Source organism: Somniosus microcephalus, chromosome 19 (genome assembly GCF_052327205.1).
Source record: "Somniosus microcephalus isolate GS21.2 chromosome 19, FLI_Smic_1.0, whole genome shotgun sequence".
Lineage (NCBI taxonomy): Eukaryota > Metazoa > Chordata > Chondrichthyes > Squaliformes > Somniosidae > Somniosus > Somniosus microcephalus.
The window spans coordinates 38,322,867-38,349,260 of record NC_141005.1 but is presented as its reverse complement, the minus strand read 5'-3'; the positions used below and the strand labels follow the sequence as shown (position 1 = coordinate 38,349,260).

Here is a 26,394-nt window from a genome sequence, read left to right as displayed (position 1 = left end):
ATACTTTTTGAAGTGTAGTCACTGTTGTAATGTAGGAAATGCGGCAGCCAATTTGCACCAAGTAATGTCCCACAAACAGCAATGTGATAATGACCAGGTAATTTTTTTTAGTGATGTTGCTATCATGGGATCATTTATGTCCACCTGAGAGGGCCTCAGTTTAACATCTCATCCGCAAGACAGCACCCCCGCCACTGCAGCACTCCCTCAGTACTGCACTGGACTGTCAGCCTAGATTTAATGCTCAAGTCCCTGGAGTGGGATGTGAACCCACAACCTTCTGACTCAGAGGCGAAAATGCTATCAACTGAGACACAGCTGACACAAGAGCTGCAGGATCCAGACCTGAGTGCTTCATGAGGCAGTACAAGAGAGCAGTTGCATGTGTGAATCACCTGATGGCTACATAGACACCATGCACGTGGCAGAAGGTGGGTAGTGGTGTTCCACAAGGATTGGTGCTGGGACCACTGCTGTTCACAATTTACATTAACGATTTAGACTTAGGAATCAAAAACACAATTTCTAAATTTGCCGATGACACCAAATTGGGGGGGGGATAGTCAATACTGAGGAGGACTGCAACAAGTTACAAGAGGACATTAATAAACTTGCAGAATGGGCATATAATTGGCAAATTAAGTTCAACACAGATAAATGTGAGGTACTGTATTACATTTTGGTAGGAAGAATAGGGAGGTCACATCACTTGGAGGGTGCGAGTCTCGGTGGGGTACAGGAACAAAGGGATTTAGGAGTACAAATACACAAATCACTAAAAGTTGTGACACAGGTTAGCAATGCCATAAAAAAAGCAAACCAAGCACTAGGGTTTATTTCTAGAGGGGTAGAATTGAAAAGTAGGGGAGTTATGCTAAACCTGTATTGAACTTTGGTTAGACCACACTTAAGAGTACTGCATACAGTTCTGGTCGCCCTATTAGGCTATAGAGGCACTGGAGAGGGTGCAGAGAAGATTTACAAGGATGATACCAGAAATGCGAGGGTATACATATCAGGAAAGGATGAACAGGCTGGGTCTCTTTTCTCTTGAAAAAAGGCTGAGGGGTGACATAATAGGGGTCTTTAAAATTATGAAAAATGTTGATAGAGTGGATACAGAGAGAATGTTTCCACGTGTGGGGAAGAGCATAACTAGAAGCCATCAATATAGGATAGTCACCAAGATATCCAATAAGGAATGCAGAAGAGGAAAGACGGGAGGAGGCTCGTGTGGAGCATAAATGCCGGCATGGACTGGTTGGGCTGAATGGCCTGTTTCTGTGCCTTATATCCTATGTAATAAACACAAGCTCATCATAAATTTGAGTATAAGAAAAGTATCCCTAAATGTCAGTCAACTCATGATAGATGGAAGAAAGATTGAAAAATAAACTTTTTTCTGGACATTTTTTCTCCTAATGTCTCAGTGACCTTTGTTGTTTTTAATGAGATATACAACGTACCACAGTTTGTAAAGTGAACAGCTCCCTGTATGTTTAAATGGGTTAATGATCTTTCTCACTCTCCCTTGCTCAGTCAGTTCTGACTCTCAGACCCAGCAGCCCCGGAAACAGCTCACCGAACGCATCGAGCGGACGGCTCGTTCATGCATCGATTGGCGAGCCTGCCGCGGGCGGTCGCTTTGTGGCGCGGCAGATTTGTCCGCATTTGGCGATTTTTGGAACTTACAGGAGAAGCCTTGGGGAAAATGAGTTTTGTATGTTGATGCCTGGCAGCAAGAATGACATCTCTTTGTTAAATGGAAATGTCTTTAACAAAGGGAAGCCCTGGTATATCCAACCTCCTTTCCATAAGGCCTAAGTGTGATTGTGGTCTCTGCGCTGTGCGTGTTTGTGCACGTTGAAAAACTTCATTTGGGTTTAGTTGCTTTTCTTAACTCGAGATCCTCGCTCTGGTCTTTAATTCCACCACTTAACTGCCTATTATCATGGCCAGCGTTCACGAGAGTATGTTTTTTAATCCTATGATGGCCAACGGTGTGGTTCATGCAAATATTTTTGGCATCAAAGACTGGGTTACCCCTCACAAAATCTCAATCCTGGTTTTGTTGCACGAAATGGCCACTTGTAAAGGACAAGGGACGCCAGAAGTTGAAACCAGACGTCTCCACATGAACAAATTGAATTTACCATTGCTGCAGGTGAGGATACTTCCTGGTGATGCATTTGTTTGAAGTCTATTGATGTACCTTCTGTTTCAGTTATTAAATTATATACATATCTTAATACTTTGTTACAGGGTCCAGATATGACATTAGATCAATTGCTTAAGGCTATTGGAGAATGCTGCCCTAAACTAGCAAATGCTGTCAGTACAAGGTAAGTGAATCTATGATTATGTATATGCATGAATGCTAGAAGTATTAAAACAAGATGCGGGAATTGCAGGATGTTGTGACAGTAGCGAGCAATGATATAGTGGGAATAACAGAAACGTGGCTAAATCCAGAGGATGGAAATTAATTTAATGTTCAGAAGTAGTGCGTTCGGAAAGTAGTGAGGACAGAAAAGGTGGTGGTGGTTTAGTCCTATATGTCAGGAGGACGTGGGAGGTAAATGAAGTTGACCCTGTGGGGAGGGCAAGTTACAAAATAAACTATTCTGGTTTAATCGCTCAAATACAAAAAAAAAATCCAAGCACACATCAGGGATATGCTACAGACTCCAGATTAGAATAAGGAGCAGGACACTGTGCTCTATGAAGAGATAGGAAGGACAATTTCATTACTCATATTTTTAAAAATCACTATGGAAGCATTGAAATAAATGGAGATTTGTTTCTTTTCAACAAAGCAGACACACTAGTTAGTTTCCTTCTCTGCTGAAAAATATATTTAAATAATACAAGTTTGCAATTTAACTTTTTAGAGTGAAGTTGATGGCTGAAGGGGAGTTGAAAGATATGGAAAACTTCTTCTATTCTCTACAGAATGTTTTCAGTGGCACAGAACCAGCAGTTCACAAGACTAGTGTCATAGGTATGATTTTTTTAAATATTTGGCCATGAAATATTTCTTATCCCTATGGTCACTAGTATCATGTGGTCTACGCAACAGTATATTATTTTTGGTTGTGTAATTTATAGCTGGAAATGGCTTTCATTGTAACTTCAGGTTATTGATATTCAATTCCAAATATCTGCCATTGTGGAGAGAACCCCTTTGGTGGATAATGGAAATTAGTGGATGACTTGAGAATTCCCAGCAGTCCGTTGCGCTTCTTCAGGCAAGATTAACCATTGCCGGAACAGCTGATGTATTAGCAGAACTACCTGTATTGGGTTCAAGCAACTCCACTCATCTGTCCACGACTCCAACTGCTACACCCGGTCAAAATTTCTCCCCTGACCTGAACCACATGCTACCGTGGTTCCTCAGTTTTCTCTGCAGTTTGTGTGTACTGGTGGATATTGATTTACAAATAGGAAAAATTATGTTTGGAACATTGCCATAGATATTGGGTGTAGACATTGTATTTGCACAATGCCAGCATGTTTTTTGCTTTTCACGCTTTATAATTTAACCCATGGCCTCTATCCTCTCTTTAAAAAAAAAAAAAAGGTACACCACTGAAGTCCTTGTTGGGGATTTAAGAGCAAATGATTTTGAATCAACGATGTTTTGATATTTATTTATCATCCAAGAAAATAATGGTAGTTATGCAGCAGGAAAACTACTGCTTCTCTTCCGTGCCTAGCAGCACATGAGGCAATCCATTTCTTTGTGCTTTTTAAAAATATTTGTTTCTGGGATGTGGGCGTTGCTGGCAAAGGCCAGCATTTATTGCCCATCCCTAATTGCCCTTGAGAAGGTGGTGGTGGTTCTAGATTGTAACGAATTCCCTTTTTATTAACGTGAATAGGTTGTAGGGTTGCAAAATTCTGGGAATTTTTAAAAGAGGAAACTTTCCATGGGAATTTTCGGGAATTTATGGGAATTTTGAGTTTTTTTGCACACTGATGGTTTTTGTCTCTGACCCTTATATTATCTTTGTCGTCAAAATAGACATACTGTTCCATACAAATAAAAACAGGCTTTCAAAACTTTATTTAGGTTATAATTTTGAACTTTATTGAACCCCCACAAAAAAGACCCATCTAAAATAAAATAAAAAGAGCGTCAGCTTATTTAGCCTGTAATTTGTCCTTATTTTGTCCCTTTTGAGTCTTCTACTCGTGAGTCTTCTGAGTCTTCTACTCATTGCTCCTCCTGATTCTCTGACTCTGGCCCTGACATGTCCATTTCCTCCTCTGTGTCAGTGTCTAGCTGTGTGGTGGACACTTCTGTATCTGGCTCAATAAGTTGTAGGTTCGCCCGGATAGCCACCAGTTTCTCCACTCTCTTGTTAGTCAGCCTGTTGCGCACCTTTGTATGCGTATTCCCAAAAAGTGACCAGTTTCGTTCAGAGGCCGCTGATGAAGGTGGGATTTGGAGTATCACCGATGCAATAGGTGACAGGGCCTCAGATGCACAAAGTCCCTTCCACCAGGTATGTGCACTGATATGCTTGCATGATTCCCATATCCCATCCCCATTCCAAAGACCTTGCTTGGTAGAGAACTTTGCCAGACTTCCCAGAACTTTGCCCACATCCAGATTGAGATTGGTGTGAGAGGGTAGAAATCACACTGTAAGCGCTGTTGATCTGCTCTCCAGAAAGTATTGGTCTCCCAACATGCTTTGGGTCCAGCATGTATGCTGCAGCATGAATCGGCTTGACACAAAATTCTTGATGCGTCTGTATGAATTGAACAATTGCCTTCTCCTCTGCTTTGAGCAGCAGGGATGTGGGTAGGGCAATGCTGATTTGTTCTTTTAAATCAGTAAAAAGCCTGAGAACATCTGACAAGACAGCGTCATCTCCTTCAATCTGAGCAATTGCAGATGCTACTGGTGAGAGTAGTTTAAGGCTGCTAACCACTCTCTCCCAAAACACATCATCCAGCAGTATTTTCTTGATGGTGGTTTCCATATCCCCAGACTGGGATATTGCCATTTCTTGCAGCGACTCCTTACCCTCCAGAAGGCTGTTGTACATTATGACAACACCACCCCATCTAGTGTTGTTGGGCAGCTTCAGTGTGGTGTTCTTGTTCTTTGTCATTTGCTTGGAGTTGTAGGTTGCTGCAACTACCTGTTTTCCCCTGACATACTTAACAACTTGCTTGGCTCTCTTGTACAGTGCTTCCATGGTTCTCAAACCCATGATGTCCTTGAGGAGCAGGTTAAGCCCATGAGCTGCGCACCCAATAGACGTAATATGAGGGTAGGCCTCCTCCACTTGAGCCCAAGCAGCCTTCATATTCGCAGCATTGTCAGTAACTACTGCAAAGACCTTTTTGTGATCCAAGATCGTTGATGACCGCTTTCAGCTCATCAGCAATGTATGTGCCTGTGTGTCTGTTGTCCTTCGTGTCTGTGCTCTTGAAGAACACTGGGAGAGGAGTGGAGACGATGTAGTCTATGATGCCCTCCCCTCGTACATTTGACCACCCATCTGAGATAACCACCACAGTCTGCCATCGCTATCGTTTCTTTGAGCTTTCCTTGGACTCTGTTATACTCAGCCTCCAGCAAATAAGTAGACAAAGCATGTCTGGTGGGAGGACAGTATGCAGGGCGAATAACATTGAAAAATCTCTTCCAGTACACATTGGCTGTGAGCATGAGGGGGTGAGCCTGTTGCATATACAGCTCGAGCAAGGCACTCATCTGCATTCTTCTGGCTATGGTTATCCATTGTATCAAAGAACTTTCCAAGTGGGCCAGGAGTTGCTGATGATAAGGAGCCTGATGCTGAATGAGAACCATCATCTTCTTGAATGGAAGCAGAGGAACTCTGGGCTGACTGCTGTGAGCTTTGAGTGAAGTTGTTGCATTTGGATAAATGCTGCTGCATCTTTGTGGCATTCTTTACATATGGCTTTCTACAGTGTTTGCACATGTACACAGTCTTTCCATCTTTAATGCCTGGGGTAAAATGCTTCCACACATCCGACGGTAAACGTGGCATTGTTCTATGCAGAGAAATAAAGGGCATTCATCTCTGTGTTGAACTGCGGTCGATCAGCACGATTGCAACAGGGTGAGTACATTTTTGCTGATGCTCCATGTGATGGAAGCATGACCTGTACACACACGACGCTACATCACCAATAGTATTATTTTGTATATTTTAAATTGAAGGACAACAGAGTTCAACAAGTAACTGGTTTATTTGGTATAAAGTCTGATTTACTTACTGCATCATCACAACATCAGCAGAAAACAAAATGACTTCCCTCAGGACCCCTAACCTGGATCTTAAAAAAAAACTATAGCAGTCTTACAGATGCCTGCAGGCCAATCACAATTCGATATGCAAATATTACAAATAGAGGGAGCTAATCGCTCATCCACTCATCCAACCAATCAGGACACATTTGTTCACAGTCACACACAAAACTTGTAATTATTAAAACAAGCCAAGTAAGAAGATAAACATATATTGATTAAGAAATTCCTTAATAATTAAGATTCCATCTCTGTTAGTAATTTTAAGAGAGGACCTGTGGGGGGGGGAAAAAAAGAAAGAAATACAGAAAAAACAATATTATGCTAGCATGTGCTTTTTTGGGCAAAATTGCCAAGCTAAACTTCCTGTGGAAAATTTCTGGAAATTTACCGGAAACTTTCCACCCCTTTGCAACCCTAATCGGTTGATAGCCACTTTTCCCAAGGTAGGGAGTTGAGGGTTAGGTTAAGTATCCTGCTGGATGTACCCCGCTGAATCCAGTAATGAGAGGGCAGAGCTCTAGTCTCCTGCTCGCCGGGACTACATTGGGGTCGGCCACTCTGCTCTCATAAGACGCGAGTACCCGGCTAGATGTCAGCCCAGTATTCGGACACTGGAACTCTCGTCTCCGCTTGCTGGGGCTGGCTGGACTGGGGCTTGAACACACAACTTTCCAATTTGGAGGTGGGAATGCCACCACTGAACCAAAGCTCACTCCCAGATTGCAAATTGATGATAAAACTTAATTTAGAATTAATAGTATTGCTGATTATATTCTGTACTGTACTAATTAGCTTGTGTCATAGAGTCATAGAGTTTTACAGCACAGAAAGAGGCCCTTCGGCCCATCGTGTCTGCGCCGCCCATCCATCCCTGTCCAGTCTAATCCCATTTTCCAGCATTTGGTCCATAGCCTTGTATGCAATGGCATTTCAAGTGCTCATCCAAATGCTTCTTGAATGTTGAGGGTTCCTGCCTTCACCACCCTTTCAGGCATTGAGTTCCACATTCCAACCACCCTCTGGGTGAAAAAGTTCCTCCTCAAATCCCCTCTAAATCTCCTGCCCCTTACCCTGAATCTATGCCCCCTTGTTATTGACCCCCCCACTAAGGGGAAAAGTTCCTCTTTACCCTATCTATGCCCCTCATTATTTTGTACACCTCAATCAGGTCCCCCCTCAGCCTTCTCTGCTCCAAGGAAAACAACTCCAGCCTGTCCAGCCTCTCTTCATAGCTGAGGCGCTCCATCCCAGGTAACATCCTGGTGAATCTTCTCTGCACCCTCTCCAAAGCAATCACATCCTTCCTATAGTGAGGCGACCAGAACTGCACACAGTACTCCAGCTGTGGCCTCACCAGCGTTTTGTACAGCTCCATCATAACCTCCCTGCTCTTATATTCTATGCCTCGGCTAATGAAGGCAAGTATCCCATATGCCTTTTTAACCACCTTATCTACCTGCTCCGCTGCCTTCAGGGATCTATGTACATGTACACCAAGGTCCCTCTGACCCTCTGTACTTCCTAGGGTCCTACCACTCATTGTGTATTCCCTTGCCTTATTTGTCCGTCCAAAATGCATCACCTCGCACTTTTCAGGGTTAAATTCCATTTGCCACTTTTCCGCCCATCTGACCAACCCGTTTATATCGTCCTGTAGCCGGAGGCTTTCCTCCTCGCAATTTACCACCCCACCAATTTTCGTGTCATCTGCGAACTTACTGATCATACCTTTTACATTCTCATCCAAATCATTTATGTAGATCACAAACAATAAGGGACCCAGCACCGATCCCTGAGGTACCCCACTGGACACAGGCTTCCAGTCACAAAAGCAACCTTCGACCATCACCCTCTGCCTCCTGCCACTCAGCCAGTTTAGGATCCAACGCGCCAAGGCACCCTGGATCCCATGGGCTCTTACCTTCTTGACCAGTCTCCTATGCGGGACTTTGTCAAAAGCTTTACTGAAGTCCATGTACACCACATCCACAGCATTTCCCTCATCCACCCCACTAGTCACCCCCTCGAAAAATTCGATCAGATTTGTTAGACATGATTTACCCTTGACAAAGCCATGCTGACTATCCCCGATTAATCCTTGCCTCTCCAAGTGGAGATTAATTTTGTCCCTCAGAATTTTTTCCAATAATTTCCCCACCACAGATGTTAGACTCACTGGCCTGTAATTCCCTGGTTTATCCCTGCTACCCTTCTTGAATAATGGTACTACGTTAGCTGTTCTCCAGTCCTCTGGTACATCCCCTGTGGCCAGAGAGGTTCTGAAAATTAGTGTCAGAGCCCCTGCAATCTCCTCCCTTGCCTCCCACAGCAGCCTGGGATACATCTCGTCCGGGCCTGGGGATTTATCCACTTTTTGACCCGCTAAAACCGCTAGCACCTCCTCCCTCTCGATGCTAATATGTTCAAGTATGTCACAGTCCCCTTGCCCGATTTCTATGTCTGCATCGTCTTTCTCCATAGTGAACACAGATGCAAAAAATTCATTTAAAACCCCGCCTACATCCTCTGGCTCTACACACAGATTGCCACTTTGGTCCCTAATGGGCCCTACCCTTTCCCTGGTTATCCTCTTGCCCTTAATATACTTATAAAACATCTTAGGATTTTCCTTTATTTTGCTCGCCAGTGTTATTTCATGGCCCCTCCTCGCCCACCTAATTACCTTTTTAAGTATGCCCCTGCACTTTTTATACTCCTCTAGGGCTTCTTCTGTCTTTAGTCTTTTGTAACTGCCAAAAGCCCCCCTCTTATTTCTAATGCATTTCTGTATATCCCTTGTCATCCAAGGTTCCCTTTGCTTGTTGGTCCCACCCTTGACCTTTGTGTCTAGGACAACAGTTTGAAAATAGATTGAAGTCAGTGGGTAACTAATTCTTAATGTTCCTGCAGGTCTGTTCTTGCGGCACATGATCTTGGCTTACAACAAACTGTCCTTCAGTCAGGTTTATAAGCTTTACACAGCTTTACAGCAATATTACCAAAGCTATGAAAAGATGTCTTCAAGAACTGCAGAAAGAGAAGATACAGATATGGAATTAACCTCTTTAGATCTAGAAGGAAAGATGGAAAAAGAGGAACTAGAATTTCCATTAAGGTAAGATTCATCAGATAGTATTAACATTTGCTAATTGGTTAAAGGCGATTAAAAACATAGGTGGGGAAACTACTTCCATTGAGATCATTTCTCATAAGTGTGGTTTTTTTCGTTTGTCAAATGTTCCAACTTGGTTAGAATATTTTTGAACTGTACATTCTAGTCCTGCAAACACCTACCATTTCAATTCTCTACAGTCTTGGGGAGCTGCTCAATTGGTTGTAAGGCCATTATCAGGTGGACCCATTGGGAATCTTGCTGACTGGTATTCTTTCAGTCCTGGATGTAGGTCAGGTGTCTGAGCCAGGAAGATTGAACAGTAGCTTGTTATATAGCAACACTTGTTCATGACTGAAGCTTCTTGGCTCAGTTGCCTCCTGATTGACATCCATGAAGGGACCAAGTATGGAATTATATTTGAAATGGAGCTGCTGTTTTTTCATCTGCTGCCAATGAATTTGGATACCTAAAAAGGCAATCTTGTGTAGGACCATAATCCTTTCTTTTAAATTTAGACAGTACAGTATTTGATTAAAATCACTCTGCACATGCTTTCTTCTTTAAATCAATAAAGTATTGATCAAACACTAGTCTGTGCTCCTAAGCACCACAGTTCTCACTGATGCATTTTAGCAGGGTGAAAGGCTCTACTTGTGCTGATTGCAGATCTTTGTAACTTGTGCTGAGATTGTGGGTTGCATAGTTCAGTGATTTGGACCATTCCTACTTGGCACGCATTTTTAAAGAGTTTATTGCATTTCTAGAATTTGTTTTGATATCAAATATCTGCATCATGCAGACCAGCTGACTAAGCTAGCCCAGAACATCCTGCTTGTGTGTGTTGCATTTTGTGTGTTTGCTTTGTAAATCTTTGTATGAGGTTTTGTTGACTGTAATTCCTCTGCTTAGCAACCAATGACCTTCCAAATAAACAATTTACAAGGGAGAAGTGGGTCAAATAACAAAGAATGCTGGGAAACATTTTTACTGTAGATTGAAATGTGTTCTTCCCCTTAAGAGGTCCTTACCTCTGCCTATTTTCAGTAAGGCACGAGGGACCCAAGGTTATCAATACCAAGTTTATTATTGTGAATATCGATTGAACAATCAAATTACATTAATTGGCATACTGTGGGTGAATCCCAAACATTCAGAGCATTCTGAGTTTTGTTTTAAGCTACATTCAGTTTGAATGTGACACTCAGACAGGACTTGTCTGTTCTTTCAGTTCAATTTGTTTCTAACTTAATGGGTGTAGGAAGTTAGTTTTCATAACAATTTAAATTTCTTCACTGAATAAATGTACTTGGTAACAATCCCAGGTTGCTCTAATGTACCCTCTTGGTGCAAAAGCTGCTCAATATGGTAATTAGCCTGGTTAAAAACACACATGTTCCATAAAAAGAATTGTATTTCCCAACCAGCAGCATGATTTTCCAGGGTTGGGCAGATCCAGTGTGTCCCTCACACCAGTCTGAACTCCTAACCCTTTCTGTTGGTAATGGAGCTACCGCAGGTCACGCCCCCCAGATCACTAGCACAGCCTAGCAAGGAGGGAAACTTCTTGGGTTTCTGGTGGCTCTGCTCTTGCTTCACTCATCCTTCAGCATTCCTTCATTCTTCGCTGTAGGACTCTCTTCTCAAGCTCCTGCTGCTGCTCCTGATCTTGTGTGTTCCCTTTCTGCCCTGCAGCGGTTTCTTGGACCAGTTACCTTGAATGCCCTGATCCTGTAGATTTAACTTTACCTACCCTGGCTCCCTGATCTTCATTGCTCTTGGTTCTTTCATTTTGCATTACCATTTAAAAATATCATGGTTATGCAAATAAATAGCAGCTGATGTGACCAGGAAAAATGTATTTTTGTCATGAGACAAGAATGTTATCTCAAATTTGATTAGTTCAGTATCAATAAACTTATCTGTTTGGTTGAATCATTTGAGATTGCATCAATGCAAATCAAATGGCAGTTAAACATCTGATTTTTCTATTAACCTGCAATTTGTAATCTCGTTCGGTCACATATTCTGATGAAAAGGAATATGGGGATTACATTTTTAATCCCCCCTCCCCCCCCCCCCCCCCCCCCCCACCCCGCCTTTCAGTTATCTCGTTAATAATTGTTACTATACCGTGAAAGGTTTTTGGTTTTTAAAGGAGTAGAATCCACAACCTATTTCCTTGCCACTTCAGGTACAGGAATATGATCTTCAGCAGCTAGGATTGCTGAAGGGGGAGGAGTACATTAACTAATACTTTGTTAAATATGTAGCAAACAAAAAACTCTTAAAATTAAATTATTGATGCTACACTATTATTTGACAGGGATGATGAAATTAGTGACAGAGGACCTCTATCCCAGAAACAGGCAGAATATTTCCTTGCCCAACAGGTACAGTATGGCTGTCTTTGTTACTCTTTTTAGAGGTGTTGACTCTTTTGCTATGATAAATTTTCACAAGTGCAAATAGCTGTCCTGCATTTCTCAAGTGGCACAGGCCAGGGATCAATCCTTCCTGGTCTGCATGGCTCAGTACCACACTGGGTGATGCATCTGTCATGAGAGGGGCCATCATTTCACAACTACGGAACCATTACCTGTTTTTACTTGTACTTGTAAAGCATTTCTTGTCTAGATTTGATTTGCTGTTGCTGTCAGGGCGGACGACCAGTATACTGGCCAGGAGTCTCTTGCTGTTTTTTGACATGGAAAACGTCTGTTGGAGATTGACCTGCTTACAGTTATAATCCTTCCACGTTGATCGCATCTGTCCTGTTCTCTGACAAAAATGGATAGTGGATCTGCCCATAACCCTTTATATAAAAAAAAAAGTTGCTTCCACCTCCAAAATGAATGACTAAGGTAGAAGGTAAGTAAGGGGTTTCCAAGTCCAGTTTTTCGAGGAGATCGAAAAGATAATGGGTAGAAAAGTCAATTTAAGTTTTAAAAAGGCAGACTCTTCTGTTCATCTGCTGTTGACTCACATTCGCATAGTAAGTTGATTGGATGGTAGTGGTTGGAGAAAGTGATTTGGGTTTTATGTGGGAATCTTCAATAAGTAGGTTAAGTGCGATTAATCTTGCAATAATGGTTTCCATATTTAGTGTGGGTATTTAATAAGTGAAATAAAGAATCCCATCCAACACGAACCTGGAAACCTGCTGTCTTTCTAAGGGGTTATTTAACCATATGTGTAGTATAAATGTAGTATTAAACATTGACATTGAAGCACAAAAAGTCGACCAGTTTGGATTATCCTTGACCAATACAGGATACGAGTTCATGTTTAGTACAGACTGATGGTTATTCTTTCAGCAGGATAATCTTGTGTAAGTATAGAACTAATCCCTGCTCAGTGTGGAGTAAAAACAATTAGCTAATACTATGGCGTCACCATTGGTTAGTTTATCAACTTTGCTTGGAGGAAATGATAAAGGTGGATTTTAAATTTTCTAGGCATCATTGTTGAAAAACAACGAAAACAAGGCTCTTTCACCAGCTGCTCTACAGAAAGAACTGAATAACTTACTCAAATTTAATCCTGATTTTTCAGAAGCTGTAAGTATTAGAATTCTTAATGTGTCTGATTTAAATGCGTCTTACTTCTGGTAACTGAACCATTGAGGACGAGTTTAAAAAAAAAAAAAAAAAAAAACCCATCAGCCATCACTAACGCTGCTTTCAATAGGTAAATGTTGACAAAAGATCTTCTTTTGAAAGGCTGTAACGGAATGGTACTCGTCAATGAACATGCAATGGGTGAATGCATTTTCAAAATGCTGTAGTTGTCACATTTTAGTATTTGCTATATAGAGTAAGGGGTGATAATTTAATGTATTTCTGCTCTCCTGGAGCAATTTGGGTTTATACATTGTAAGCCATGGATAATATATTTATCTTGTGATTTCAGCATTATTTGAGTTACCTGAACAGTCTTCGTGTACAAGACTACTTCAGTGCTATGCACAGCCTCCTTCACTATTTTGATCGGTTGATTCTTACTGGCAGTGACAGCAAAAGCAGTGGAGAGGATGGATTTGGACGAAGTTTACGATATGCAGCTCTCAATCTTGCTGCCCTGAACTGTAGATTTGGCCACCAGTAAGTACCTTGCAACTATCTGTTTTGGCTCTAGTTATTGAGTGCTACAGAAATATGTTTTAATTTCTGTGCAAAACTAAGATTTCATATTTTTAAAGAAATAAAGATTGGCACCATTAATTATTAATTAAATGTGTATATAGCAGTACGTGGCTATTGGAGGCAGGGAGCACCATCAAAGTAGGTGGTTTTCAGCAGCGTCTCCAACAGCACCACCACCACCTCACCTCCACTTTAAGTATTCCTCTTAGTGATAGCCAAGAAACGGGCAGGCTGAATGGTTGAAGCACTCCCAGCCATGCCCGTATTGGGAGCAAAGTGGTTGTGCTAAAGATGGTCTGTATAACCCTTGTTGAGCCATTCGAGAAGTTTCTGGCAGTCAATAATCAGAAACGGTGATTTTTTAAAATTAAGTTGGCGTGGCTAATGTTAAAAAGCACTCTGAACTACAAACATGCTAGTTTCAACAGAGTGGGTGGGACCAGGAGCTAACTAACACTGGAGAACTACTTCATGAAGTGCTTCTTCAACATAATTGGGACATTAGAGCACACTTAATGCCACTAAGTAGTATGTGCTTTTTGATGACCTGATTTTTATATCTTTTTCTCTAGTGAGCAGGCCCAGTTTGCTTTACAGGAAGCTATTCGTATTGCACAAGAATCCAGCGACCATGTTTGTTTACAGCACTGCTTGGTAAGGGCGGGGAGGGAGGGGAAAGAACAATTAATTGTCTTTCTGTAGTCTGTAATTTAGTCTACACATTTTTCAATCCATAGTATTGCATTTCTACTGATTGATGCTATGTAAAACAATTCTGAAGTGTTTTCTTTGCTGAATTTTGGTATATCTTTATGTACGTTGTAAGTTCAGTCATGCCTATTGTCACTTTATTTCTAGAGTTGGCTTTATATACTGGAGCAGATGAAGGGATCTGATAATGCAGTTCTTGTTGAACACTCTGTGAAAAAGGCTGGGCAGCTTGGCTTACCTGTAAGTAATTTTCCTTTGTAGAACTAGATACTATTTGAGCAATATTAATAAAATTTGTGCTTAATTTTTAACGTTCAAGAGGCAAGTTAATAAAATGACTGCAATTATCTACCTTAATTTATAATTAGAATTCAAAAAAAAATATTTGTAGTCCTTTACTATGACATGCAATTCAAGGAATGAAGCTAAAGTTAAATTCAAAATATTGCTGCAGTACGATTGTATAGTGGTTTTTGTACTGGTCTAGCAAATCTGGAAGTCGTGAGTTCATATCCTGCCATTAAACCATTAATTTAATAAATCTGGTAATTGTAAGTTTGCAAAATCCCAACTGGTTTACTGGGTGAGAAGGTTGGATCTCAAACAAGCGTGCTAAGCTTGAATAAAGGAGACTATGAAGGTATGAGAGCGGAATTGAGTAGAGTGGATTGGGAAAATAGATTAAAGGGTAAGACGATACATGATCAGTGGTGTACATTTAAGGAGTTATTTTACAACTTCCAAAAAAATATATTCCACTGAGAAGAAAAGGGTGTAAAAGAAAAGACAGCCATCTGTGGCTAAGTAAAGAAATTAAGGATAGTATTCGACTAAAAACAAGGGCATATAAGGTAGCCAAATCTAGTGGGAGGATAGAGGATTGGGAAAACTTTAAAAGACAGCAAAAAATAACAAAAAGATTGATTAAGAAAGGGAAGATAGATTATGAAAGTAAATTAGCAAAAAATATAAAAACAGATAGTAAGAGTTTTTATAGTTATATAAAAAGAAAAAGGGTGGCTAAAGTAAATGTTGGTCCCTTAGAGGATGAGACCGGGAAATTTAATGGTGGGAAATATGGAGATGGCAAAAACACTGAATATTTTACATCAGTCTTTACAGTAGAAGACACTAAGAATATCCCAACACTGGACAAACAGGGGGCTAAAGGGGGGGAGGAGCTAAACACGATCAAAATCACTAAGGAAGTGGGACTCGGTAAAATAATGGGACTCAAGGCGGATAAATCACCTGGACCTGATGGCTTACATCCTAGGGTCTTGAGGGAAGTGGCGGTAGGGATTGTGGATGCATTGGTAATAATTTTCCAAAACTCCCTGGACTCGGCAAAGGTCCCGGCAGACTGGAAAACTGCTAATGTAACACCCTTATTTAAAAAGGGCAGTAGACAGAAGGCTGGAAACTATAGACCGGTTAGCCTAACATCTGTGGTAGGTAAAATTTTGGAGTCCATTATTAAGGAGACAGTAACAGGACATTTGGATAATCATAATTTAATAGGACAAAGTCAGCATGGTTTTATGAAGGGGAAGTCATGTTTGACAAATTTGCTGGCGTTCTTTGAGGAAGTAACATATAGGGTGGATAAAGGGGAACCAGTGGACGTAGTGTATTTAGACTTCCAAAAGGCATTTGACAAGGTGCCACACAAAAGATTATTGCTTAAGATAAAAAATCACGGGATTGGGGGTAATATTCTGGCATGGATAGAGGATTGGCTATCTAACAGAAGGCAGAGAGTTGGGATAAATGGTTCATTCTCAGACTGGCAATCAGTAACTAGTGGTGTTCCGCAGGGGTCAGTGCTGGGTCCCCAACTCTTTACAATCTATATTAACGATTTGGAGGAGGGGACCGAGTGTAACATATCAAAGTTTGCAGATGATACTAAGATGGGAGGGAAAGTAGTGAGTGAGGAGGACATAAAAAACCTGCAAGGGGACATCGACAGGCTAAGTAAGTGGGCAGAGATTTGGCAGATGGAATACAATACTGGAAAGTGTGAGGTTATGCACTTTGGCAGGAAAAATCGTAGAGCAAGTTATTATCTTAATGGCAAGAAACTGGAAAGTACTGAAGTACAAAGGGATCTGGGGGTCCTGGTGCACGAAACTCAAAAGGTTAGTATGCAGGTGCAGCAAGTGATTAAGAAGGCCAATGGAATGTTGGCTTTCATTGCTAGGGGGATAGAATATAAAAATAGGGCGGTATTGCTTCAGTTGTACAAGGTATTGGTGAGGCCGCACCTGGAATACTGCGTACAGTTTTAGTGTCCATACTTAAGAAAGGACATACTTGCTCTCGAGTCAGTACAAAGAAGGTTCACTCGGTTAATCCCGGGGATGAGGGGATGGACATATGAGGAGAGGTTGAGTAGATTGGGACTCTACTCATTGGAGTTCAGAAGAATGAGAGGCAATCTTATTGAAACATATAAGATTGTGAAGGGGTCGGATCGGGTGGATGCGGGGAAGATGTTCCCGATGATGGGCGAAACTAGAACTAGGGGGCATAGTCTTAGAATAAGGGGCTGCTCTTTCAAAACTGAGATGAGGAGGAACTACTTCACTCAGAGGGTGGTAGGTCCATGGAATATGCTGCCCCAAAAAGCTGTAGAAGCGACATCATTACATAAATTTAAAACAGAAATAGACAGTTTCCTAGAAGTAAAGGGAATTAAGGGTTACGGGGAGCGGGCAGGAATTTGGACATGAGTCTAGGTTCGGATCGGTCATGGCCCTGTGGGTAGCGGAGCGGGCCCAGGGGCCGTGTAGCCTGATCCTGCTCCTATTTCGTGTGTCTAATTCTGTTAGATTGAGGAGATGGTTCTGTGATAGTGGATTGGCGGTTAGGATCAGATCAGCCATGATCTTATTGAATGACGGAGCAGGCTCGAGGGGCCGATTGGCCTACTCCTGCTCCTATTTCTTTTTTTCTTATGTCCTTTTAGGCAAGGGAATTTGCCACTCCTATCTGGTGTGGCCTACATGTGACTCCAGCTCTCTTTATCCCCTCAGGACAACTAGGCACTGGCAATAAATGTTGCCTTAACAAAAAAAAGATATTCCCATTGTGTTAATAACTAACAGTTCTTTTTTAGTACCTGGCTTCTCTGGGCATCCAATCACTGGTGCAACAAAGGGCCTTTTCTGGAAGATCAGCAAACAAGTTAATGGATGCCATGAAGGACTCTGACATGTTGCATTGGAAACATGGGCTTTCAGAGCTTATTGATGTAAGCATAGCACAGAAAACTGCAATTTGGAAAATGTATGGACAAAGGTACATAATAGCATACTTAATTTTTTATTGACTGATGCATGTTATACTGTGGGTATTTTGATCCCTAGGAGTAAGAGTAAATGTGTGTATTTATTTTTCTGCTGCATCTTGCTTCATTCCACAACCAGGAATGGCAAAAGGTGAGCTGCCTCTGGGCCATGTCCAATTCTGTAACTTTCTGCTAGGTTGTTTGCAAAAGCATATAGTGACAGCTTTTCAAAAAAATCTTCTTTCCAAATGATTAGGAAAGAGCCTGACTTCTGTTCAGTGCCCTCCTATCACTAACACAGAGATTGGGAACTTGTGGGAATGAACCTGTATACTCTAGTGCCATATTCAAGTGGGCATTCTTCTCTGGTGAGCCTGGGCAGTGAGCATCAGCAAGCTAATATGTCAGGGGGAAGGAGAAGGGGCATCACAACAGAGCCTAGTCATTCCCTCTTTCAACATCCATATCCTTCCACAATGAATCACTGAACATTTTTTTCTTTTCCCTCCCCTTTTCGAGTCCTTTGGCAATACTCCGGAAGAGGGTTGGTGCCAGGTTTGCTACCTGGTTCTGGTGTTACATTGTTCTATATGCCTCAATGGCACATATTAGATTTACCTACTAGACAAAACTTTCAAGAGTGTTTGTCATGATTTCTAATAAATTCACAGCACTAATGTTTAGTGTTTCATTTTCATCATTGTAGCACAATGGCACTGCAGCAAACCCAGCTTCTTCTGTACATGCACAGCCTGGAGTCTGTAAACATGGATATCCATCAAAATAACACTGAGGCAATGGCTGTAGTACTGTGTCACCTGGCAGAACTTCATGCAGAACAGGTGAGTTAGCTTTGTGGTTTTTCCCCCACCTTTTTTGTCTGCCCTTCTCTCCTGCAGGCATTACCACTTTGATGAGGTACAGTTCCATGAGTGGCTGGTTCCTGACGGTACCTCGCCCAAATGGCCGTTCTTCATGTGTGAGTGTTAACAAGCTATTTTACCACAAGGGACATTACAGTTGAGTCCCAACCTATCCTCATCAGAAGTCCTCACATGCATACTTCAGCAGAGTTCACTGGATAGTAATTAGGATGAGGGAACTTGGCTTTTTTTCACCTTGCCCAAGATGCACTGAGGTCAGTTGTGGTGCCCCCTATTGCACCAGCTTACTCCGCACAAACCAGGGGTCAAATCTTACACTTTCTTGTCTGTCTTGCTCAGTTACTTGGGTAAGTCAAGCCACCAAGGAGTATATCAGCTCGCTAGTTCACAAGGACATTGCTTGAAGTATGTTTCCTAAAACAGTATTGTGATCTCCCAACATGATTCCAATTTCCTAATTACAGTATTGATACGCTTATCAATTACTCCATAAAAGACGATGAATCAGGAAGGTGATGAAAAGGCTTTTATTAACTAGAGAACAGAGCATGCCTCTCGTGGGTGGCTGGTTCCAAGAAGGAAGTGAGTCGGCGAAACCCCCACCTTTGTACCTGGTCATGTGGGCGGAGTCAGCTGAGGCATGCCTTGGTACACAGCGCCACCCAGAGGTAACAATATACAATAACAGTGGTTTACCACATTCACCCCTTGTTTAAAATTAAGTCCGGCGGGGTGAAGGGTACTACAAGTTCGTGTAGTTAAGTCTATCAGGAGGCCTTGTCTGACGTCCTGATCGTCGTGGTGGCGGCGGCGGTGTTGCAGCATCCAACGTCGGATCTGGTGTCTGGGTGGTCAACGAAGGGTCCTGGGGCTCCGGCATGTCGTCTACAGGGGTTGGATTGGGAGGGGTGGTGGGAGATAACGGTGGTAGTTCAGGGGTACCCGAGGGTGCGAGATCTCGTATGGAGACCGTGTCCTCCCGCCCGTCTGGGTATGTCACCCAGGCATACTGGGGGTTGGCGTGTAGGAGGTGCACCCTCTCGACCAGGGGGTCCGTTTTATGGGTCCTTACGTGCCTCCGCAGTAGGACGGGCCCAGGAGAAGTCAGCCATGCCGGTAGCGAGGTTCCCGATGTGGACTTCCTGGGGAAAACGAACATTTGCTCATGAGGGGTGGCATTAGTGGCAGTACAAAGCAGTGACCGGATGGAGTGGAGCGCCGCAGGGAGGACCTCCTGCCAGCGAGAGGTCGGAAGGCCCTTAGATTTTAAGGCTAAGAGGACGGCCTTCCAAACCGTCGCGTTCTCTCTTTCCACCTGGCCGTTCCCCCGGGGGTTGTAGCTGGCGGTTCTGCTCGTAGCAATACCTTTCGCTAGCAGGTACTGCCGAAGTTCGTCGCTCATGAAAGATGAGCCCCTGTCGCTATGTATATAGCTAGGGAACCCGAACAAGGCGAAGAGGTCATTCAGACATTTGATGACCGTGGTACTGGTCATGTCTGGGCAAGGGATGGCAAACGGGAAACGGGAGTACTCATCAATTATGTTGAGGAAGTACACATTGCGGTCAGAGGAGGGGAGGGGCCCTTTAAAATCGACGCTCAGGCGCTCGAAGGGGCGAGTGGCCTTGATCAGGCTTGCTCTGTCCGGCCTATAAAAGTGCGGTTTGCACTCGGCACAGATTTGGCAGTTCCTGGTCATGGTCCTGACCTCCTCGATGGAGTAGGGCAGGTTACGGGATTTGATGAAATGGAAGAACCTGGTGACCCCCGGGTGGCAGAGGTCATTGTGGAGGGTCTGCAGTCTATCAACCTGCGCGTTGGCGCATGTACCACGTGATAGGGCGTCTGGGGGCTCATTTAGTTTCCCGGGCCGGTACAAGATATCATAATTGTAGGTGGAGAGTTCGATTCTCCACCTCCAAGATCTTGTCGTTCTTGATTTTGCCCCTCTGCTTATTATTAAACATAAAAGCTACTGAACGCTGGTCAGTGAGCAGGGTAAACCGTTTTCCGGCCAGGTAATGCCTCCAGTGACGCACCGCTTCCACAATAGCCTGGGCCTCCTTTTCGACAGAGGAGTGTCGGGTCTCGGGGCCCTGGAGGGTCCTTGAGAAAAAGGCCACGGGTCTGCCCGCCTGGTTAAGGGTCGCAGCTAGGGCGAAGTCGGATGCATCGCTCTCCACTTGGAAGGGGATCGACTCATCCACTGCGTGCATTGTGGCCTTCGCGATATCGCTCTTGATAAGAGTGAAGGCTGCACACGCCTCTGGTGTCAGGGGGAAGGAGGTGGATTTGATGAGGGGTCTAGCTTTGTCTGCATAGTGGGGAACCCACTGGGCATAGTAGGAGAAAAACCCCAGGCATCTCTTCAGTGCTTTTTGGCAGTGGGGGAGGGGTAGCTCCATTAGGGGGCGCATTCTGTCGGGGTCGGGCCCGATGACTCCGTTCTCCACCACGCAGCCGAGAATGGCGAGGCGTTTGGTGCGAAACATACATTTCTCTTTATTGTACGTTAGGTTCAGCCGTTGGGCCGTACGGAGGAATTTTTCTAGATTAACGTCATGGTCCTGCTGGTCGTGGCCACAGATGGTGACGTTATCCAGATAGGGAAAGGTGGCCTGCAGCGCGTTCTCGTCAACCATCCGGTCCATCTCCCTTTGGAAGACCGAAACCCCGTTGGTGACGCCGAAGGGAACCCTAAGGAAGTGGTAGAGGTGGCCGTTCGCCTCGAAGGCAGTATACTGGCGGTCCTCATGGCGGATGGGGAGCTGGTGGTATGCTGACTTAAGGTCAATGGTGGAGAATACTTTGTATTGCGCAATCTGGTTGACCATATCAGATATGCGAGGAAGCGGGTATGCGTCCAGCTGAGTGTACCGGTTTATGGTTTGGCTGTAGTCAATGACCAGGCGGCGTTTATCAGTGGTTTTAACGACTACAACCTGGGCTCGCCAGGGGCTAGTGCTCCCTTCGATAATGCCCTCCTTCAAGAGCCGCTCCACCTCCGAGCTAATGAAAGCTCTGTCCCCGGCGCTGTACCGCCTGCTCTTGGTAGCGATGGGTTTACAGTCGCGGGTGAGGTTAGCGAACAAGGGAGGGGGGGGGACTTTTAGTGTGGAAAGGCTGCAGGTGGTTTGCGGCAGGCGATTTAAAAGGTGTTGGTTGCAGACTGTGAGTGGGGGGAGGGGTCCACCGTATGCTAATGTGACACTTTTAAGGTGGCACTGAAAATCCAACCCTAGCAGCACGGCAGCGCAGAGACGGGGCAGGACTAGAAGTTTAAAATTTTTATATTCTGTGCCCCCAACCGAAAGGGTCACCACACAGTAGCCGCCGACGTCCATTGAATGGGACTTGGACGCCATAGAAATCCGATGGCGCGTCGGCAGGACCGTGAGGGAGTGGCTACGTACCGTGTCTGGGTGAATAAAACTCGCTGTGCTCCCGCTGTCGATTAGGCAAGTGGTGGCGCGGCCGTTTACCGTGATATCCATCATGGAGCTGGATAGATGATGAGGGAGGGCTTGATCCAGCGTAACGGAGGCCAGTGTATGGCTTAGTGAGTCGGTATGGTTGTCCGACGAGACGGTGGTCGAGTCCGGAGACGAAGTGGCGGTTGAGTGCGGCGAATAAAATGGCGGCGGCCATGCGGCCGGAGGTGCACAAAATGGCGGATAAGATGGCTGCCCCCATGGTTCGCACGCGGCGCTGCTGGCGTTCGCTGGTTTCCCCCTGCAGGCATTGGCGTAATGGCCTTTCTTCCCGCAGCCCGAGCAGGTAGCGGTCTTAGCCGGGCAGTGCGCTCTAGGGTGTTTTAACTGGCCACAGAAATAGCATTTTTGGGCCTGGTTACGGGGCATCGCTGCGGTTCTTACCGGGGGCGGCTGTCCCAGTTGATTTCGGGACATCGCTGCAGCAGTTGGTGCCGGGGGCAGCGGTCCCATGTCCCACGGTCGCGATGGCCATGGCGCGGCGCCGTTACGTGAGTATGCTTCGAGGTTTCGGTGGGCCGCATCTAGCGAGAGCGCAAGGGCTACGGCCATCTTCAGGTCGAGCTCCTTGCTTTCGAGCAGTCTCTGCCGGGAGTAGTCGGACTGGAGGCCCCTGACGAAGGCATCACAAGTAAGTCCCTCCGCGTGCCCCGCAGCCGTTACCTCCTTACAGTCGCAGTCTCTGCAGAGTGTCTGTAACGCCCGTAAAAATGCCTCTACCGATTCCCCCGGTTGCTGCCTGCGGGATCCCAAGAGGTGTCTGGCGTAAATCGTGTTCACTCGGCGCGTGTATTGCCCTTTTAGTAGTTCGAGGGCCGCCGTGTACGTAGTAGCGTCCCGGATGAGCGTATATACTTGAGGGCTCACCTGGGCGGTCAAAACTTTTAGTTTGTTCTCCTCCGATGTCACGGCGGAGGCTCCTAGGAAGGATTCAAAGCAGCTCAGCCAGTGTTCGAAATTGGTTGATGAACCCGCTGCTTGAGGGTCGAGGTCCAGGCATGCCGGTCTGAGGGCTCGCAGCAATGCCTGCTGTTGTTGCTGTTCAGGTGTCGCCATTTTACTTCTAGTTAATAAAATTGATACGCTTATCAATTACTCCATAAAAGACGATGAATCAGGAAGGTGATGAAAAGGCTTTTATTAACTAGAGAACAGAGCATGCCTCTCGTGGGTGGCTGGTTCCAAGAAGGAAGTGAGTCGGCGAAACCCCCACCTTTATACCTGGTCATGTGGGCGGAGTCAGCTGAGGCATGCCTTGGTACACAGCGCCACCCAGAGGTAACAATATACAATAACAGTGGTTTACCACAAGTATAATGTCACATGGTTAAAGTAGCAATTTTGTGGTCACTGAGTTTCTTAAGAGTAAACTCCCTGAGGAGGGGGGTAATTGTTCCTTATTGTGCCTGTTTTTTGGGGCGTAAAATGGACGTTGTGGGGAAGCCAATTTCTGGGCACAGTCTCCCGATTCCCCAGGAAGTCTGAGAGTTGCCAAAATCAGGGGCCTAATGCCAAGACCCTGATGCAGAATTGGCAAAAAACTGCGCAGCACATGTGTTTTTCTGGGTCTATAGTGGCCTAACCAGTAGTACAGGGGCAGGCTGGCCAGAAACAAAACTATTGCTGATTTCTCCTTCTCTAGTGAAATACTTGGCTTCTTCTCCGTGCCCCTCAATAGGTGCAGGTGAGATTTGGAACTCATCAGAGTGGTTCTGAACCTGTCTCACCACTCTATGCTACCTCTCTGTTATAACATTTCAGTTGCTCTAAAAATGTGTAAGTCTATGTATAATTTAGAAAGCCTTACGATATGAAAAAGTGAATGATACAACAACTTGTATTTATATAGTGCCTTTAACGCCGTAAAAACGTCCCAAGGTGCTTCATGAGTGTTACAAGACAAAAAATTGACACTGAGTCACATAAGAAATTTGGGCTTGGTCAAAGGTAGGTTTTAAGGAGCGTCTTAAAAGGAGGAAAGAGAGGTGGAAAGGTTTAGGGAGGGAATTCCAGAGCTTAGGGCCAAGGCAGTTGAAGGCACAGCCACCGATGGTTGAGCGATGATAATCAGGGATGCTCGAGGGCAGAATTTGAGGAGCGCTGCTATCTTCCTTGGGGGGCGGGGGTGGTTGTGGGGCTAATGGAGATTACAGAGATAGGCGTTGCTTAACCGGAAGCCAATGTAGGTCAGCGAGCACAGGGGTGATGGGTGAACGGGACTTGGTGCAAGTTAGGACACTGGCAGCCGAATTTTGGATACCTCAAGTTTACGTAGGGTAGAAAGTGGGAGGCCAGCCAGGAGTACGTTGGAGTAGCCCAGTCTAGAGGTAATAAAGGCATGGATGAGGATTTCAGTAGCAGATGAGCTGAGGCAGTGGTGGAGACGGGCAATGTTACGGAGGTGGAAGTAGGTGGTCTTAGTTATGCCACGGATATGTGGTCGGAAGCTCATTTCAGGGTCAAGTATGACACTAAGGTTGCGAACAGTCTGGTTCAGTCTCAGATCAATGCTAGAGAGAGGGATGGAGTTGGTGGCGGGGCCCGAAAACAATGGCTCCGGTCTTCCCAATATTTAATTGGAGAAAATTTCTGCTCATCCGGTACTGGATATCGGACCAGCAGTGTGTCAATTTAGAGACCGTGGAGAGGTCAAGAGAAGTGGTGGTGAGGTAGAGCTGGTGTCATCAGCATAGATGTGGAAACTGACGCTGTGTTTTTGGACGATGTCGCCAAGGGGCTGCATATAGATGAGAAATAGGAGGGGGCCGAGGATAGATCCTTGGGGGACCCCAGAGGTAATGATGCAGGAGTGGGAAGATAAGCCATTGCAGGTAATTTTCTGGCTACGATTAGATAGATAAGAATGGAATCGGGCGAGTGCAGTCCCACCCAGCTGGACGATAGTGGAGAGGCGTTTGAGGAGGATGGAGTGGTCAATCGTGTCAAAGGCTGTAGACCGTTCGAGAAGGACGAGGAAGGATAGTTTACCTTTGTCACAGTCGCAAAGGATGTCATTTGTGACTTTGAGAGCTGTTTCGGTACTGTGGCAGGGGCGGAAACCGGATTGGAGGGATTCAAACATGGAGTTCCAGGAAAGATGGGCACAGATTTGGGAGGCGACAACACGTTCAAGGACTTTGGAGAGGAAAGGGAAGTTGGAGATGGGGTGGTAGTTTGCAAGGACGGAGGGGTCAAGGGTTGTTTTTTTTGAGGAGAGGGGTGATGATGGCAGATTTGAAGGAGAGGGGGACAGTACCTGAAGGGAGCGAACTGTATGAGCGATACAAATGTATGCATTGGAACAACTTAAATTCTGTGCATCACAATATTTTTATTAGAAATTCAACATCCATTAAAATAACTTTTTGTTTTGGTTTAGCAACTTTTCATATAAGTACTGTGTGTGTTACTTGGCTAAGAGCAGTTACTAAACCTGACCATGTGAGGGAGCTGAATTAGCATTGATAGCGATGGCCATAACTCTCAGTGCTTCAGTAAGTTTGTCTCCGTGCTGTCAATTCAGCTCATTCACACTTCTCAGATTAGTAATCCCTTCTAAACCAACTCAAGTGGAATAATTAAAAGGGTATTAATCATATGACCTTAGTTTTAAAAAAGGCAATTGCAATGATTAGTCCCCATCTTGAGGCGAAGCAGCGCTCCTGAAATTTTTTTATCAAAATATAAGCAACTGGGCATCGAACTCCATTTAATTTAGAGCAAGAGAAACTAATTTTTTTCCAGTTGATTCATGTATCTAAAAGGGACCCAAACATCAGAAATGCTATAAGAATTGAATGTTAGATGTATGCTTGATTGTGATTGTTAACATAAATTATGTGTGTTTTTGGACTTGTAGGGTTATTACTCCGCTGCTTCTGAAATTCTGAAGCATTTAAAAGATCGATTTCCTCCCCACAGCCAGCATGCAAAGGTACATTGACCATTTTGCCAGCAGTTATTGTTTGATAGAAAAAATAATTGTGATGTGTAATATTTGAGTGTTTATTTTTTAAATAATTAATGCCATTCAACAGAAGATGTAACAATTCCTCAAAACGTGTGCGATATTTTTACTGCTGAGTTCAAAAAGAATTATTTGTCTAAAAGTGTTTACAGGAAACTTTGTGATATCTGGCACCAACGGGACCGAGCTGTTGCCGTCCCATCAAAACTGCCAGACAAACCAGCGCTAATGTTAAAACATATGGAGCTTTTGAGCTCCGTATCTAGCAACAAACCCTGTTGCTTAGCAACCGCTTCTAAACAGTCGGCTGTAGCTTGCAAGCGTCTCTGTAGCTAAGCAACAGCTTTAGCTAGACCTTGCAGAGCCTGACTGGTGGGGGGAAAAAAAAGCAACGAAAAGAAAAAAAACTTACTGAACCGACTCCTGAATTTTGCCGGTGGATCGAGCATTCCGGACAGTTAACCTCCGGATAAACCAAAGTTTCCTGTACTTTG

At 44.3% G+C, this 26,394-nt stretch overlaps 1 protein-coding gene across 2 annotated transcripts in view; it reads left to right on the top strand.

The window, feature by feature from the left end:
* The first annotated feature begins 1,543 nt into the window (after nt 1-1,543).
* The window catches only part of anapc5 (anaphase promoting complex subunit 5), a 45,735-nt gene continuing 20,884 nt past the window's right edge, over nt 1,544-26,394 (top strand). The window contains exons 1-12 of one of the 2 annotated variants that reach the window (XM_085961598.1): nt 1,544-2,164; nt 2,263-2,342; nt 2,892-3,001; nt 9,209-9,413; nt 11,737-11,803; nt 12,869-12,970; nt 13,323-13,513; nt 14,128-14,209; nt 14,414-14,506; nt 17,388-17,569; nt 18,265-18,400; nt 25,793-25,867. In XM_085961598.1, the coding sequence (XP_085817724.1) occupies nt 1,952-2,164; nt 2,263-2,342; nt 2,892-3,001; nt 9,209-9,413; nt 11,737-11,803; nt 12,869-12,970; nt 13,323-13,513; nt 14,128-14,209; nt 14,414-14,506; nt 17,388-17,569; nt 18,265-18,400; nt 25,793-25,867 (1,536 nt within the window). In that variant the 5' untranslated portion in view covers nt 1,544-1,951. The remainder of the gene's footprint in view (nt 2,165-2,262; nt 2,343-2,891; nt 3,002-9,208; nt 9,414-11,736; nt 11,804-12,868; nt 12,971-13,322; nt 13,514-14,127; nt 14,210-14,413; nt 14,507-17,387; nt 17,570-18,264; nt 18,401-25,792; nt 25,868-26,394) is intronic. The other variant, XM_085961599.1, reaches the window with a different exon arrangement.